The 17,485-nt window shown below is 41.1% G+C and overlaps 1 protein-coding gene across 1 annotated transcript; it reads right to left on the bottom strand.

Annotated features, from left to right (window-relative positions):
* Positions 1–2,460: 2,460 nt before the first annotated feature.
* LOC119536642 (olfactory receptor 5A1-like) lies at positions 2,461–3,420 on the bottom strand. The gene has a single exon (XM_037839482.1). The coding sequence runs from the start codon at positions 3,418–3,420 to the stop codon at positions 2,461–2,463; it is 960 nt and encodes a 319-aa protein (XP_037695410.1).
* Positions 3,421–17,485: the final 14,065 nt, after the last annotated feature.

Here is a 17,485-nt window from a genome sequence, read left to right as displayed (position 1 = left end):
CTATTGGATGAACATGAAAATCTCTATGTCACAGAATGATTGCGAGAACTGAAAGAAATAGTATATATAAAAAGCCTCTCTGTAATGCATAGTACATTGTATGTAAAAGAGGACAATAAAGAGGCTAGTTCAAGGATTAGAAGATTACACACAAAAAGTCCATCAAGTCGGAAAAAATTAAGTCTGATAATATCCATCATCATCAAGGGTCTGGGGAGACAGTTTCTGCTGTTACATTGCTGGCAGCAGTGTCATTCGTACAGCAGCTACTTTAGAGAGAATTTGGCAGCATCTATTAAAATTTAAAAAAAAAAATGCCCTATAGACAGCAATTAAACTTCTCAGCTTCTACTACAAAAATTGCACATTAGAATCAAAAGGTATGTGCAAGTATGTATGTTGCATTGTACTACACTAGCAAAAACTGGAAAGTACCTAAATAACTGTCAATGGGGGAATAGGAACATAAATTTTGATATATAAATTCTATGTAGAAGCTAAATAGACTGAGGTAGATTGATCTATCTATCTATCTATCTATCTATCTATCTATCTATCTATCTATATTAAGCAAGAAACAAAACACCAAGAAATAATGTCAAATGAGAAAAGCAAGGTATAGAATGATCATTCAGTATATTATTTATGTAAATAAGTACAGAAAGACATAAAGCAGTATTACATATTTTCAATGGGTACATATGAGTGTTAATAAACAAAAAAGTCTGGAAATTCACATATCAACAATAATAGTTGTTACCTCTTGGGGACTGCGGGAAGGTACTGAAATTGAGGGTATTCCTCACAAGGAATCTGTATATATGTCATAGAATTGACATACAACTTTTAAAACTACTGCGCACAGTGCTTGGCATATGATAAACATTCAGTAAGTGTCAGTTACCTACCTTTGGCATTAAATCTTTAAATTACCTACCAAGTAAATTTAGATTTATTTAGTCATTTATCAAACAAATATTTATTAAGCATCTAGTTTGTCCTCAGCTGTATTCAGTGCTTTGGGGAAACAATAGAGAGCAGCTTATAGTTAAGGGAAAACAATAGGTACTGATAGATGAAACAGAGGATGCTATGGGAACACTTTGAAAGAACACTTAACCTGCTCTGGAGGATCAAGGAAGGCTTTTCAAAGGAATCCCCAGTTAATTGCTTCTCTCCTACATAAACTGCCAATAATCCAAGTGGTCAGAGAATAGATCAAATGAGATCAGCATGAATTGCAGGAGGGATTGAGGCAAAATAGTTATAGCCAAAATTGATGTGTCTCAGGTGTGGTTGTCATGATTTATCATGGCTTATATACACAATCAGCAAAGCAGCAGGAACTCAGAAATGCTTTGCTCACGAATCATCTTTTAAACCACATTTAGTTCTGCTGCAAATTCACTGGCTTGGTTGTTTTTTCTCAAACCATGTAGTGGAGTGGGGCTCCCTTTAAGATAATGCATGAGAAAAAAAAAATGGGTGTCAGAATAATGGAACAGACAGGTCACATTCCAGAAAGACAGTAGACAGGATATAAAATCCAGTGCATAAAGTAAAAGTAAATTGGGGGTGGTCTGAGGACAGAGAGTGAGTTAAGAATCCATACAAGTCCATGTGAGAGAACTGATCTGTGGGGAAGGTATGGAATCACAGCTACCAAGGGAACCCTCTCTTCCCTGACCATGCTTCCCTGAACCAGGTAGTCCCACCCAGTCACGCAAACTTTCAGGCATGAAAATTAATCTCCTGGTACTCTACTTTCTTTTAGAGCTCCTCACTTGTCCTTGTTCTTTGCTCATTGTGACTTCACGGCATTTGATCCTTTGGATTTGGCTGCTACTTCTAGTCCCAGTGGACTTGATGACCCTGCAAATGTGACCCTTGACTCTTCTCAGACATGGTTGACAGGTACCCTGTTGCTTTCTTGGCACTTTGAGTGACTATTGCTGAACCCAACTCAGTTAGGGATCTCATTTCCTAATCCAGAGTCAGCCTTTCTCATCAGTACCAACTTTTGGAAGGGTAGGAATTCAAGGCAAGCAGAATAGAATATTTGTCACAATAGGTGAAGGAATTTCTGTGGGCAATGTTGTATTATAAATAGGTCTCTACAGAAGGCTGTGCTCATGGGGCCATGCCCCTGCTGGCTCCAAAGGCATGATATCCTGAACCCAGCACCTGATGCCCTACAGCTAAGGAATATCATGGAAAAGGATATTTATTTTCTATTGCAAATGACCAAAATTGAAGCCTTATCACTCCATGAGAAAAAAAAAAAAAAAAGGAAAGGGAAGAAAATAAACCTTTGTTGAGCATTAATTATGCAGTAGACATGTAAGTTGAGGATTTTGTTTGAAATATCATTTAATTTAATATTCAAATTCCACGAGCCTCTTTCTTATTATCATGCTTATTTTACAAAAAGCAAAACTATGAGGGTTTTTTTTTTTAAACTCAAAGGACTAGAAGACACAAAGAGGGCATCTGCTTCTTCTTCCTGAGTTTTTTCAATGCCTCTTTGATCTCCTTGTTCCGCAGACTATAGATGACAGGGTTCAGCATGGGGATCACAACTCCATAGAACATGGACACCACCTTATCTTGGTCTTTTGAGTGGCCAGCACTAGAATGGAGATACGAGAAGAGACCAGAGCCATAGAAGAGAATCACTGTGGTCAGATGAGAGGCACAGGTATTGAAAGCCTTTGTCCACCCTTGGTTTGAATGGATCTTCATGACAGCAGCAATGATATAACCATAGGAAACCAGGACAACAAGTGCTGATGTCCCACCAACTGCACACACGAAGAGAAAATTTACCACCTGGCTGAGGAAGGTATTAGAGCAAGACAAGGCCAGCAAGGGTGGAAGGTCACAGAAGAAGTGGTTAATGACTCGAGATCCACAGAAATGGAGCTGGAATATGGAGCTGGTTTGGGCCAACCCAGTGAGGAACCCTCCAGCATATGCTGTAATGGACATCCCCACACAGACCGTGGGTGACATGAGGGCTGTGTAGAGCAAGGGGTTGGAGATGGCAGCATAACGGTCATATGCCATAGCTGCCAGGAGACAGCATTCAGTGCCTCCCATCCCAATGAAGATGAAAAGCTGAGCAGCACATCCCACAAAGGAGATGGTCTTCTGCTCCTTGAAGAAGTCACAGAGCATCTTGGGGGCAATGGAGGAGGTATATGAGATATCAACAAAGGACAAGTTACCAAGGAAGAAATACATGGGGGAGTGAAGGTGCAACTCCATCCTGATTAGAACAATGAGGCCAAGGTTCCAAACCAGAGTCGTGAAGTAGATCCCCAGACACAACACAAAGAGGACAATCTGCAGCTCTAGACGCTCTGAAAATCCCAGAAGGATGAACTGGGTCGTCATGCTGATGTTCCTTTCCACAGCCATGTATCAACTCTCTGCAGCCTTCAGAGACCCCAGAAGAGATTCTTGGGGCAATGAAACTCCAGGTGAAGAAACCATTTTCTTCTATTATAGAACCATAGGCTCTCAGAGTCAGAGGAGACACTGGAAGGCAAATGTCCTATCTCCAAAGCAGAATCTCCCTTTACAACATTGCAGGGTCTTTCCTGGAGATCATAATGCATCAGTTTATGCATTTTGATAACTGATGCTGGCATTTTCATATCATCTGGACAGCAACTTCGATGTCAACATTGTCACTTTTATCAGTGGAAGTTCTTAGTGGTGCTTGTTCTAGATGCTCCTTTTTAAAATCCCTCTAAGCATTGGATTGAAACATTGATCCATTCAGAAGTAGGCTAGACATTCTTTTCTTTTTTTAAGACAAAAATATGTCACAAATTTGTGTTTGTTTTCATCATAGATTGTTCTGACCAGGTTTTATGGGATGCAACCTCCATGCATATCAAGTTGTGGAGAATTGGCATTCCCTTAGAGACTAAAGAATGTGGTTAAAAAAAAAGTTTCAACATCATGATATGCTAAAGCTCCTTGTGCACAAACATCATTAACTGATCAAGCATTTTGTACCATGAGTGTTGGAAACAGCTATGTCCTGGTGATATAGAAATTAATGAAACATTTTTAAGTTCAAAATACTTAGCAGAATGCATGAGACAGACCAAAACAAACAAACAAACAAAAAAACAGATAAATCACAATACAATGTCACATACAATCCGACAGTTTTGTTAAGAGAAAAATTTATACAGTTCCCTGGAGCCTGGACACAGCAGGGGAAAGCTTCAGGGAGATGTATTTGTGGAGGTTTCCAAAGATGATTAAGGAGTTACAAGAATGAAAACTTGGTCTGTGAGGTGGTTGAGTGGGGGTTGTTCATAGAGTTGAAGATTAAAGATGGGAAGACCATTTGAAAAAGGACAGGAGAGCATAGAATTTGAATAACCACAAAAATATCTACATTGCAGGAGCACAGGGTAAACAGGATTAAGAAAGGATATAGAAGTTGAGTTTGGAGGGATAGGGGAGGGGACCAATTGTGAAAGGTCCTTGAACGCAAAGTTGCAAGGACATTGTTTTATATATACATTTCTATGTATATGTACATATAATTGCATGTGCTGTATAAAGAATTGCATATGTGTGCATATATTCATATTTAATTGCAATTTTTTCCCCACTTCTGGACTCCTGTCCCCTTTACCTTGCTTTATTATTTTTATAGCACTCATTATACCTTCCAACATTGCATATAATTGACTTGTTTGTTGATTGTTTGTCTCCCCCTACTAGAATATAAACTCAACAACATCAGGTATTATTAGAGATTTTCATCTCTTTTGTACCTTAAGGTATCTCAATCACCTAGACCAGTGCATTGCACATAGTAGGTGTTCAATAAATGTTTGTTAAATAAATATAAGGAGTTTGGCCTTTCATCTATGGGCAAAAGGGGAAAAATGGAAGTTTGGGTTTTGTTTTTGTTTTGAATTTTGTTTCTTTGCAAAGAGGTACTCATCAAATATGTGCTTAACAATATAACTGAGAACAGAATAGAAGACGGATGGGCGTGAGAGGAGAGGGATGGAAGGAAGACCAATTAGAAAGTTGTTTCAAAGCCCAGGGAGAAAGCTAATGAGGATTTGAGTTAACACAGTGCAGGGAAAAGTAACCATATATGGCCAGACAATTAGCTCCCTCCCTTATTTCTCACATTTACAGTTATTGCCAAAGGTATATTTTAGCAAGATTCTGTTATGATACTATTCTTCATCAGCCCCCAAAGTCTATGGTTTCTAGTTTCTTATGTTTTTAGACAGTGATAAAAGCTAATTGCCAATTATTTTATATGATTGCTACATGGAAAATATGATTTTTGATTTGAATAGCCAGAGAGTAAAGATATAGAAATAGAGTACGTGACATACATTAAATTTCCTTATAAAAGAATAACAATTATTTACATACACATTTCTTTATTTTAGTGTGCTTGATTTGAGTAATCACCATCACTTACTTTTGCTTTTTGAGTCTATGAAGCATTTCCACATCCATTATCTTATTTCTGATCACATCTAGAAAATTATGGGGAAATATCTAAGATAATAAAATAATAAAATATCAGAGCTAGAAACCAGCTAGTCTAGGCTTTCCCCATTATAGATAATGAAATTGAAGCCAAAAAAGTAGAGTGAGTGTCCTCACAATTGGTTGGTGCCAGAGGCAAGGTTAGGACCTGGGTCTCATTCTCCAGTAATAGATCTTTCTCCTCTACCTTAGTCTAAATCCTGGGGTCTCAATGGTAGCTAGAGAGGACTCAGGGAAACTAGACGATGATGTTTTTTTACTTGCAGACCACATGTGAACATACCCATGTGCCTAGAAAAGCATAAAAATCACCAGCTGGTAAGTTTAAAATAATGTAGATTTAAGTCCAGTTTCTCCTACCTTTTTACTATGTAACTGTGGAGAAAATTATTGGCCTCTCTAAATCTTAATTTTCTCATCTCCTATCTATGCGATAAATTATGTATATACAAACACAGATAAACAGAATGGCATAAATCAGTGTTTTCTAGTTCATTTAAACTAAACTTTCCATTTGTAAGTAGCAGGAACCATTTTAACAAAACAAATTCTTAGGCAGAATTCCAGAATATAAAATAGGTAAAGTTGAGTTCCTTGGTTAAAGCTAGAGCAGTGAAGATGGGGGGGGGGGGGGGGGCTTAGTGTGTAACCTGCTTCATCCTCCCTACCTCCAAGGTTCTTTCTAAATCTCCCACTTCATGATTTTAGGTTCATCAGGAACCATTCCTAAGGAAGAAAAAAGGGCAGACTCACCTACAACTCCTGAAGTTTCGGTCTGAAGGCTAAGACCATGCACCTAGAGCAAGAAGGCAACCCATCGCTGATGATATCTGGAGCACAGGTCTCCCCTGAAAATATAATGAAGGTTTAGATGTTGCCACTTTAAATTGGCCACCAAGGGAAGGACTTGGTGGAGTTTCAAAAAGAGGCCAGTTTTCTCCAGGGTACCATCTGGACCTCTCTAGATCATGGGGTAGGACATGGCCCAGAAAGAACCTGAGGGCAGTTTGACTGGCTGTCTGGGATTGGGAGTAATGAAGTTGTCAACTTTGGTTGGGTGGAGCTGATTTTTGTTGTCCCTGCTTACATTATATTCCTTGCCCTCCCTGGGCTGGTTCCAATAAGCTATCCCGAGAGGCAGTGAAAGCCAAAATTGGCATTTGGCTCCAAAATATGTAACTATTTCAGACAACCATCACCTTTGTAAAGCACTTGATATTTTACAGAACATCTTGAATATAAGGTTTTCTTCTGGGTGACTCCAAGGATTGGAACTAGGATTAAAAGGGTGAGAGAAAGGGAAAGAGGGAAAAGAGATGGAGAGAAAGGTAGAGAGAGAAGGAGAAGCAAAAAGAGGAGAAGAAGAAAATAGTAGAACAGTCCAAAGAGAATGTGTGGATGTCGTGGAAAGGAGTAAATTCCCCATCACTGGAAGTATATAAGCAGAAGACGGTACACTTGACAATGATTCTGTGAAAGGGGTTTAAAAGTTTGAATTAGTTTGCCTTAAGGGTTCCTTAATTAAAATCCTAAGTGTCTGTGATTCTGTGAAATAAAGAGAAAGAGGAAAGGGCTCAGACAGGTACTAACATATTTGGTTGTGTATGTTGGGCATTTTTCATACTTTATTTCAATGATATCCTCCAAGCAGTCCCAAGAGGAAGACATTCTTAAGTGCATTTTTAGATAAGAAAACGGAATTTTGGAGAAGTAGCTTGCCAAAGGTCACACAGAGAGCTTGTGGTAAAGCTGAGATTTACATCAAGGTCTCCCAGAATCCAAAGCCCATACTCTGTCTTCTATACCCCACCACCCTCACAAAGACACAAAAAATGGATGGAAAGGGAAAAAATCACTTTAGAGCCCTCTTCCAAAAGAGCTTTGAGCAGGGAGTTTAAAAGAAAAATAATCTTTTGCTGTTGAGACAAACCATCTTTGGCCAGGACCATGTTCCCCTTGCGTATGTGTTTTGTTTTTGATTTACCAAATATCCAACTTAAAAAGGGAAGTCTATTTGTGAGTCTGGAGGAAGGGACATGCAAGGAACAGAAGGAAGTGGGCATTGTGCAAGCCCACAGGACACTGTGGCTTCTTCCAGGGGCTCGTGAAAGACGGTGGTCACACCCTGTTTACGTTGGCAGCTCTTCAGCTTGCATCCAGATGAGAAAAATCTGCTGCAGTGTCCCTTCTCCACCCCCAACCCCACCCATCTCTCTTCTACTAGGGCAGTGTCTCCTGCTGTGAAGCTAAAATCCTTATCCCCCTTCCTCAAATTCCCAGCTCTTGGCATTATGTGTTCATTCTTGGCATCTCTCTAAGGCCTGGTATCCAGGAAAAGATCACCATGGCCAATGCAATAATTTGTATACAATTAACCTTTTCTAGACAAAAATAAAATCTTGTTTCTTATTCCTTCTTATTGCAAAGTGAAGGGCATAAAGCTAGGATGCTTAAAGGCTATGGCATTTTAAAGCTCTTACCTTCCTCCTACCCAAGGCAAAATTTCAGAAAGGATTCTCTTTTCCTTTGATACTTGCAGAATAAAAACATCACTAATAGAATCAACGAGGCTTCCTTTTTGTGTCATCTCCTCTACCAGCCCTCTTTTATTAGGTAGATTTTATCTGATTATTCATGATCTGCCACAACCCTTCAGCCAGTTTTTTCCCTTTAGACTCTCTCCAATTCAATCCTTCCTCCTCAATCTGCAGATTAACCCTAAAGCACGGATCCAATTTTGTCATTCCTTGCTAAAGAATATTTATTAGTTTGTGGTTGTTTGTGAATGTTTTACCTAATGGCATCCAAACTCTTTAGCCTGATCCTCAAAGCCCTCACAACCCAGTGGTGCATGGTGAACATGACATAGGAATCAAAGAGGAAAAACTATGATTAAAGACCAACTGGATATGGCACAAAGGAAGGAAGGTCTGATCTTCACAGCACATTTTCAGTAGAATGGTAGGGGTGGATCCCATCAATCCCAGATAAGGGATATCTTGGGTGGGTTTCAGAGGGGATTTATATAAGGCCAGGTGCTCAGGACAGTAAGATGCCAGTTTAGCAGGGACAGAAGAGAAAGAAATAGAAAAGAAGCTATTATGATTGTCATCGTCAAGTGAAGGAGTTCTCAAGATTGGGGAAACCAGAACAGGTTTGGAGACTGAAGGGAAGACCACAGAGAGAGAGAGATTCTGCAGCAGTAGTTCTCAACCCTGGCTGATCACCAGATCACAGCCAGTTAGTGACAGAGCCAGAATATTAGCCTGTGCCTCTGATCAGGAGAGACCAGCACTGAGTGAGAACACTGAAACCAGCAGTGATGGGAAGAACAAGGAACCTAGAATTAGGGCAAGAGGAGCCTAAAATGGAAGGGGGTGGCCCAAAGGACAAACTTATGGGACTTTATACTTTTTCTTAAAGCTGACTTTGTATGCTTTTGTAAATAGTTGTTTTAACTCATTTAAAATAATAAAAGTTTATTTATTTTCTTGGATCCAGGGTAAATGGGAGAAATTCTCTGAAATCTATTCTTAGCCTTAGAATAGCTCTATAAACCAGCATGGCAAACCTAGAAAATCATTGGCCAACCACATCTGTCAGGCAGCTGTGTTCCTCCATACACAATGCCTATCATCTATTCTTTGAACAAACTCTGATCCTTTGGTCCAATTTGGAACTATGGGGGGAGTAAAGCCTCTGCTAGGCAGCCACATTGCTGTGGTAAACCCCACTGAGAGAACCCACCCCTAAACTTTTCCTAAAGAAGCCCAAGACTAGGAGCGCGTGCAAGCACAAGACATTGTGAATCATACATCCAATTGACTCTCGCCATTGCAACACTTCATTCGCCCTTAAAATAGACCTGAAAATGAGCCAGACCTGATGTGACTTGGGAAAAGAACAACCACCTTGAACTTGCTGCATCTTGAAAGTAGCATTTTGTTGGCAGGGCTCAATTTCAAGGAAAAGAGGCAGCTGTGGTTAGAGGCAGCCAGTTAGGTTGATGAATGTTCACTGGGGTGAGCTGCCCAGCTGGATCCCAGATGGTGGGAAAGTCCTTGTCTATGGGAGCCCATTAAAAAAAAAAAAACCAGATTAAAAGGGGAGACTTCAGTCTCTGTGCATGCTGATGGCCTGAGGAAGGAAGAGGAGAAGAGAGGATAGATATAGGTTATCAAGTATCTGTTTATGTCACTGAATCATTAATCAGTCTTTAAAGGAATATGTATGAGTTTTCTGGATGTGGTGCAAAGAGGGAGAGAGAGAGAAAGAAACCAGGTATCCTGTGTTCACTGCCTAGATTATATCCATGATTGAGCTCTCAAGACATCTCCTACTCTTCTCAAGTTGACCACCAATGGATGGGTCTGGGCAATCAGCTTAGGGGCAGCCACACATGGCTAAGAATGGTGTGGAGTAGCCTCTTGCCCATTCATCTATTTCCTCTCTTGAAGATTAAATTTTCAGCTCACTAATGTAGGAAACATTTCTATATTGACTTTACCCACTGGGATTAGTCAATTCTTCTGAATGCTTCTCAAATCAATGTTTATTTAGCCCTCTATATTAAGGGCACTGTGTCAATATGGTGGCAACCAGAAAGATAAATCAGATGGCTTCAGGATTGATGACCCTCCAAATACCCTGGTCACACACTGTCTTAACCTTTAAACCTCCACCAATTTCAAACTCTAAGCCACCCCAGTCACATGATTTGTCAGCCCCATCTCTGAACTCACCAAGACAGGAAACTGCTCTACTTCTAAAATCTCAAACTAAAAATTCCCCTTCACCAAATTTCCTGTTTTTCTACTCTGCAACTTTCAATGAGTCTTTTCTTGGTTTTCATGACTTGCTTCTCAGACCCTCTCAAATTTCAGAACCCATCATCCTAGTGTTAAACGATTCTGACCACCACCCATCACCATTTTCTTCTTTTTCTGATACCACTCCCAGGTTTAGGCTGTTAATGGACTGAGCTATCTAAATGTTGTTCCAGTTTGCTAATGCTGCCATTATGCAAAATAACAGAAATGGATTGGCTTTTATAAAGGGGGTTCATTTGTTTACAAAGTTACAGTCTTATGGCCATGCAAATGTCCAAAGGCATCAACAGTAGGGTACCTTCACTGAAAAACACTGATGGTACCTGGAAAACCTCTGTTAGAAGGGAAGGCACATGGCTGGTGTCTGCTTGCTCCTAGATTGTGTTTCAAAATGACATTCTGCAAAATGTCTCTCTAAGCTGTAGCACTGAGCTGCTTCTGTCTGAGCTCTTATAGGGCTCAGGTAAACCAATCAAGAATTGTGCTGAATGGGTGGGGCCACACCACCATGAAAATAATCTAATCAAATGCATTACCCACAGTTGGGTGGGTCACATCTCCATGGAAACAACCTAATCCCAATATTCCAACCTAATCAACACTAATACATCTGCCCCCACAAGATTTCATTAAAGAACATGGCGTTTGGGGGGACATAATACATCCAAATGTGGACTTCCACCACAAGGACATTCACTACCACACAAAATCCTTTTCCATGCCTCTTTTGATTCCCTATCATATTCCCCACAACCATCCCCAAATAACCTTTCTTGATATCCTCAACCAGATGTGATTTCTTCCTCTTCTGAACTCTCAGAGCTTGTACTGTGTTCTTTCATCCTTGCCTCCATTGCTTTCTGCCTCAGATTATAGTTATGTGTTTATTTGTATTATTCTCTTTGTTGTCTTTTAGAGTTCAACTTATTTATCCTTTTATTCCAATGCCTAGCACAACGCCGAGCATCAAAGGGATTCTCAGTGACTGTTTCCTGAATTGAATAGGACATCTTTTCTACAAAAGGAATTTGAAAAAAATAGCTTAGTCAGGATATCAGCTTCAAAGTTTGAAGGGGATAGTTTCACAGAAAAGCAAAATAAAACATGCAATGAGGGTTATTAGTTTTCTATTTCTACAGATTGAATTACCACAAATGTAGCAGCTTGAAACAACAGATATGTATGATCTCACTGCTCTGTAAGTCAGAAGTCTGTGTATAGTGTAGCTGGGTTCTCTGCCCAGAATCTTACTCCAAACAGGGTAAGAGAGGATATTAGGGTCATTTGGTTTCACCCACCTCTTCAAGCAGAATGTCAACTTTTTTTGCATCTTGCAAAGTAAGAAGGAAGAATATTTTAAATGTCCCTTTCAAAGATGATAATTAATAGGTTGAAGTTACTTAGTATAAGCTTGTTATTTAGTTCAAGAAGGAATTTTCTTATAGTCAGAAAAATCCAAAGATAAAAGGGGCTGACTAAAGAGATTGTGAACCCTCAGGATGAAGAGAAGTATCCATATCTTCCGGGCACAGAGCAGAGGTATTCAGCCTCTCTCAGATGTGAATGCCAGGATATTTGAGGGGACAATTCCAGCTGCAGTAGCAACTATTTGGGAAAAAGAGAAACCTGTCTGGGCCATTGTGGGGGGGGGATGTTAACACCCTGTCCTGATAGGTGATGCTGGTGCACATGTATATGTACAGTAATTTTACAGTTCCTTGTCTACTGTTCATTTGTTAGCTCACCTGAAGCAAGTGAGAGCCTGAGCTTCAGCTTCCTCACCCCCCAAAAAAGGGGCTTACATCAAAGCTTGCATGAAGACCAACTACTCATGGCTATAAAGTATAAAGAGTTACAAACATGAAAACCAGTATCAATACTATCATTAAATAAACCCTATCCCTTGTCTATGTTCAGTTGCTGCAGAAACTTGGAATAGATCTCCCTCTAGTGGTTGATGAAAGTCTAAAAGATTTCACATTTTGGAGTCTCATAACAAATATACCATATATAGATGCACGTCGTGTTCCATTTTACATGCTACTTCCTATTCTTTGGTTAATTTGGTCTTCTTCACATCCATGTGACATATTACTGACAATCTATTTATAGCAATTTGTACAAGTCAAGCCATATATCACATGCATGAAGAGATATGGTTTAAAGCAAACCTCAGCGAATTTCTTTTTCTTTACTTCTGAACAAAGGGGCCTCCCCTCTCATCCTCCTTCCTTCCTTATTTTGGTTCCCTTCTGTCCCAAGAACATAGACTCGTGCAGTGTATGTCTTGTGGCTCAATGATCTATCTGGACCACAGCACAGCATAGCAGGTGTGAGATTGCTAGAATCCAGGCAATACTGGCCAGTCATGGCTCTGCCAGTTTTGCATTCATTTAATTTTTGTGCATCTATTTGTATCTGTTCTAATCCAGGGATGATTCCTGTTGATCTAACAATATACATGCTAGAGTTCCATTGGTTGATAGCAAGGTACCAGGCAGAGGAACATGATGGGGAGGTTTTAAATACTGGATATTCTCCCTTGCAACTCTTGGGAATCCTCTACCATTACATCAATTATTAATCTGGGCAAAAGAAGGGTCCACATGGTCATGCATAAAGTTCCTGTGGGAACAGGAGGCCCTGGATTGGTGATAAAGATTTTAACAGGCATTTTCTGAACAAGCTGAGGTCTTATTACAATATTTTGGGTAACTCCTATTCCCCAGGGACCCAGGATTCCTAACCACACAGCTACATAGGCCAGCACCAAGGCCAGCTGACCTCATTTCCCCCATTTCCTATGGTCTGAGGCATGGGAAAAAAATTATTACCATTCCCCCTTTTAGGCTGTAAAATGGCTGTTCCCTTTAATGTGAATTCTCAGCACCTGCATCAGTCCTGCTGTTAGCATTTCAATAGGAGCTGGGGCTGCAGCCTGCAGTGTGGAGTTTAGGTGGGGTTAGGGCCTGATAAATCCTTTTAGTCCGCTCTTATCATCCTCTAGCTGTTCCCTTAATGAACTATTCATTCTTTCAATAAGGTCCACACCTGTGGGATTGTAGGGCAGATGGAACATCCACATGATGTCCTGATCCATGGCCTAGGATTGAAAAAGGGTCCCCCAATCACTGTCTGTCTGTTTAGATATGCCATACATAGTGCTCATTCTTTCCAGGTAGTGTACGGTGGCCACCTGGTTCACCTTCCCCACTGGGAAAGCTAACAAGAGTCCTGTAGTTGTATACATGGCAGTAAAAGCATACCTCACCCTCTCCAAGAGCAGAAGGGGACCGATGTAGTCCACTTGCCACCAGATCACTGGGATTTGTGACTGGCCGATGTGTCCCATCTCATGTGGCAGCCTACGTGGTTGATGCAGGGAGTATGAAGGACACTCTCTAGTGATGTCCACTAGCTGCTGGCACATGGTTGGCAGCTGGAACTGCTGGGCCAGACTCCACAGGGTTTGATACCCTCACTGTCTGCTTTTCTGATGAGGCCACTCCACCACTTCCCTAGTTTCAGCTATGCTGCTCTGAACCCATGCAAGTGCATCTGCTTCCACATTCCTGGATAACATGTTGGGAGTGTGGGCAGAGACATGACAAACAGTTACATTTCATTGCTGGCATGTGCCCCAGGTATCTTCCCACAATTCTTGTCCCCAGAGGGGTTGACATATGACTGCCCGTTCTTCCTGCTTCCAGGTTGCCATCCAGGTCATAAGGCCTTTGTAGGTACAGACAGTATGTCTCTTGGTTCATGCATTACCATTCACACTGCTCTTAACTCAGCCCATTGACTGCTTTGCATAGCACCAGTCTCCCACCATAGAGTATCAGTACTAGGTTGCACTGCCACACCTGTCCATGTTGGAGGCTGCCTGCTAGTGTATCCATCAACATACCAGGCAGACTTGGGAAGGTATCCTTCTATAGTGGGCATTTCAAAGCTATTTCAGGTGTTGAATCTTTAGCTTTTGAAACTTCTATATAGGACACTGGTCCAAGAATCTCATGCATTTCTGCACTCAGAGGGCTGGTATTGAACATCCTATGCTGTAGCAGGTAGGCTTTCCATTTGGTCAGTGTGCTTAGTCGGGCACTGCCAGAGTGTGGCTTAGAAACCATGTCTGTTATCCATCCCTGAATAGGGGTGGCTATTTTCAAGATGACTTGGCATCTTTACATCAGTCCCTCCACTTGCAATAAGGCATTATATGGAGCACACAATTACTTTTCCATGGAGCTGTATTTCAGTTCTATCCTTTTACATAATTGTGACCAAAAGCCAAGGGGCATTCATTTAGAATGTTGTCTTTGCCACAGACCCCACTAAAAGCCAATATCAGTGCTGGCTATGTCCAATTCACAGGGCCAGTCTGGATCTACACCACCTTCAATGCTTGTGCCTATGCTTTTACCCTTTATGCCTTTTTAAAAGCAGCCTGTTGAGAGGTATCCCATTCCCAGGGATAGCCTTTCCTAATCAGAACATACAAAAGGTTTTAACATTTGGGCTAAGCGAGGAACAAAAGTTCTCCAATACCCCAACAACTCCGAGAAAGCCATTGGTTACTTTGGTGTTTGCAGCACAGGGAAACATTGCACCTTATCAACCACAGCAGAAGGTATACTTTTTGTCTTACCTTACCATACAACACTCAAGAATTTGACAGAGCAGCCAGGGCCTTGCAATTTGGCACCACTGACTGCCCATCCCTGACTCTCAAAATGAGATAGCAATGAGCCTGAGGCTTTTAATTCTGAAAGAGAGTTACTAGTTAACATGACATCATCAATGTAGTGAAATAGAGTTACACTTGTGGGATTTTCCACTTAGCTAATTCCTTTGCCATGAGACCATGGCAGATTTTTGAGCTACGTACATAGCCTTGAGGGAAGCACTGTAAAATCCACTGTTGATCTTCCCAAGAGAAGGTGAATGCAGGCTGGCTTGATTTTTCTAGGGAGATACTAAAGAAAGCATTAGCAAGACCCAAAACAAAATGATATTGACACAATAGGGTACTAATTTTTGTAATAAACCAGCAATGTTCAGGATTGCAGCATATATTGATGGTGTTATATGCCACTGTTTAACTCCTGATAATCTGCTTTCATATGCCATGTTCCATGAGGCTTTCATCCTGGCCATAGAGGACTATTGAAAGGACTATGGGTGGGTATTATCCCCACCCACTCCATCTCTTGATAGTGGCTGAGATTTCTTGCCCTCCCAGAAGTATATATTGTTTTATAGCCATGATCCTCTGAGGCAGGGGTATTTTTACAGGGAACCATTTGCTTGCCCCTTTAAGATGGCTTTGATCACTCTACACTGGAGAAGGAATTCCCGTATAGTGGTCTGCCATGTGGCATTCTCTGCAAGATCAGTTCCCAAAATGTATCCCGGTATAGGGGAAATATACACTGTATACACTTGGGGGGGTTATCTCCTAATTTGTAAAGTTAGACTGTACCATTTTGCCTGGATTGTTTTTCCCCCCATATCCATCTATAGCCAGTACTGACCCATGGAATCAGGCTACATTCTCATAGTTGAAGTTACATTCAGCTCCCATATCTACTAGTGCTAACACTTGCTGCTTGTTAGTAGGGGACTAGTAAATGGTAAATTCTACATGTGGCCTCCAATCCCAGGGGTCCCCTGGCTATCATTTGCACCTGGGGATCTTGACCTCCCCACTACAGAAGAGGGAAAAGGACTTGCCATACCTCTTCTGGGGGAGCAGAAGGTTCTGGGGCCCAGGGTCTGAATGGTGGTTTCTTTCCTGACTTCTCTTCTCCCTCAGTGGCTTGGGAGTTCACTTTAGTAAACTTTGGTCCTTAGGCAGTTTGCTCCATAGTTTTACTGGGACTGCATTAGGTTGCTTATTTATAGCTTCTATTTCTGTGCCTGAAGCAAAGAGATCCACCCACATCTGCTTGTGGGATACCCAATTAGGGCCATCATGCCCCCAGGGAGATTTTCCCATTGCTCTTACCCCCACCCCTTTTCTCTGCAGTCTTTCAGACTCTCCAAGGTTAGCAATAGCCTGAGTGGAAAAGGAAATGGGCTAGCCTCCTAGTGGACTTAGGATAGATATGAGAGGTGCATAGTAATGGTTGGGGGCAGTATGCAATACCATGTTTTTCATTTCTGTGGTAAAAATTTCAGTGTCAGGACCTAAAAAAATCTGTGGCATAAATGACATGTTTCATTTCCAGCCTTTTAACATGTCTTGCAAGAGCTCTTCCATATTTTTCCAGTGGGGGGTATTGTGTGGTATAACCCCTTCATTAGGCCATGCAGCCTTACACCTGTGAACCAGCCATATCAATAAGGAGGCAGTTTTTGCATTAGCTGAGGTGGCTTACAAGCATTGTCATAGCAAAGGGTAGGTTGTAATAGACACCAATTTACTCATCTCCAATCCAAATAGCACTAACTTCTCTGCTCCAGTGTCCCATAACCTCAGAAGCCAATCAGGTAGGGACTCCCTAGGTTTTTTTTTTTTTTTTTTTTTTTTTTTAATATCACTACCCTAAATTGTCCAATTCAGCAGTGGTGTAATATCTCAAAGTAACATGTAAATGTAATTTCTGTTCAGGAGGTTGGAATTGCTGAACTCCATGGGGTTGATCCTGTGATGCCTTCCATTTCTGTTGTATTATGGATTGCATCTACTCAGGCTCTTTGTCCTCCTTTACCTCTCATTCTTCCTCCCCTTCTTCTTCCAAGGAGGAGTATGTGGGGTCCCATACTTTGGGATTCCATCCTGGAGCAGCTAAAATCCTCTGAACTTGAACCCAAAGCAACTTACAACCTTTGACTCAGGCATATCTGTATGCCAGAGTCTCTAAATGATTGCCACTCAGAGCAGGTGATCAGTTAGAGACTCCATTTCTGTCTGGGCAAGGCACATACCTCTTTCTAGTTTTACTTTCTCTTTTAAATGGCATATAGTAGCTTTTGCCTCCTGTTCTGCCTCAGTAGTCATCTGTAAGTCTTCTAACAGGGGCCATGCTATGGCTGTCTCTATTTGGTAGCCTAATTTTTTCTGACTCAAATTTAGTTGTCCTGCTATTTGTTGCAAAACAACAACC

The sequence above is a fragment of the Choloepus didactylus genome, chromosome 6 (assembly GCF_015220235.1).
Source record: "Choloepus didactylus isolate mChoDid1 chromosome 6, mChoDid1.pri, whole genome shotgun sequence".
NCBI classification, from domain to species: domain Eukaryota; kingdom Metazoa; phylum Chordata; class Mammalia; order Pilosa; family Megalonychidae; genus Choloepus; species Choloepus didactylus.
This window is presented reverse-complemented; position numbering and strand designations above follow the sequence as displayed.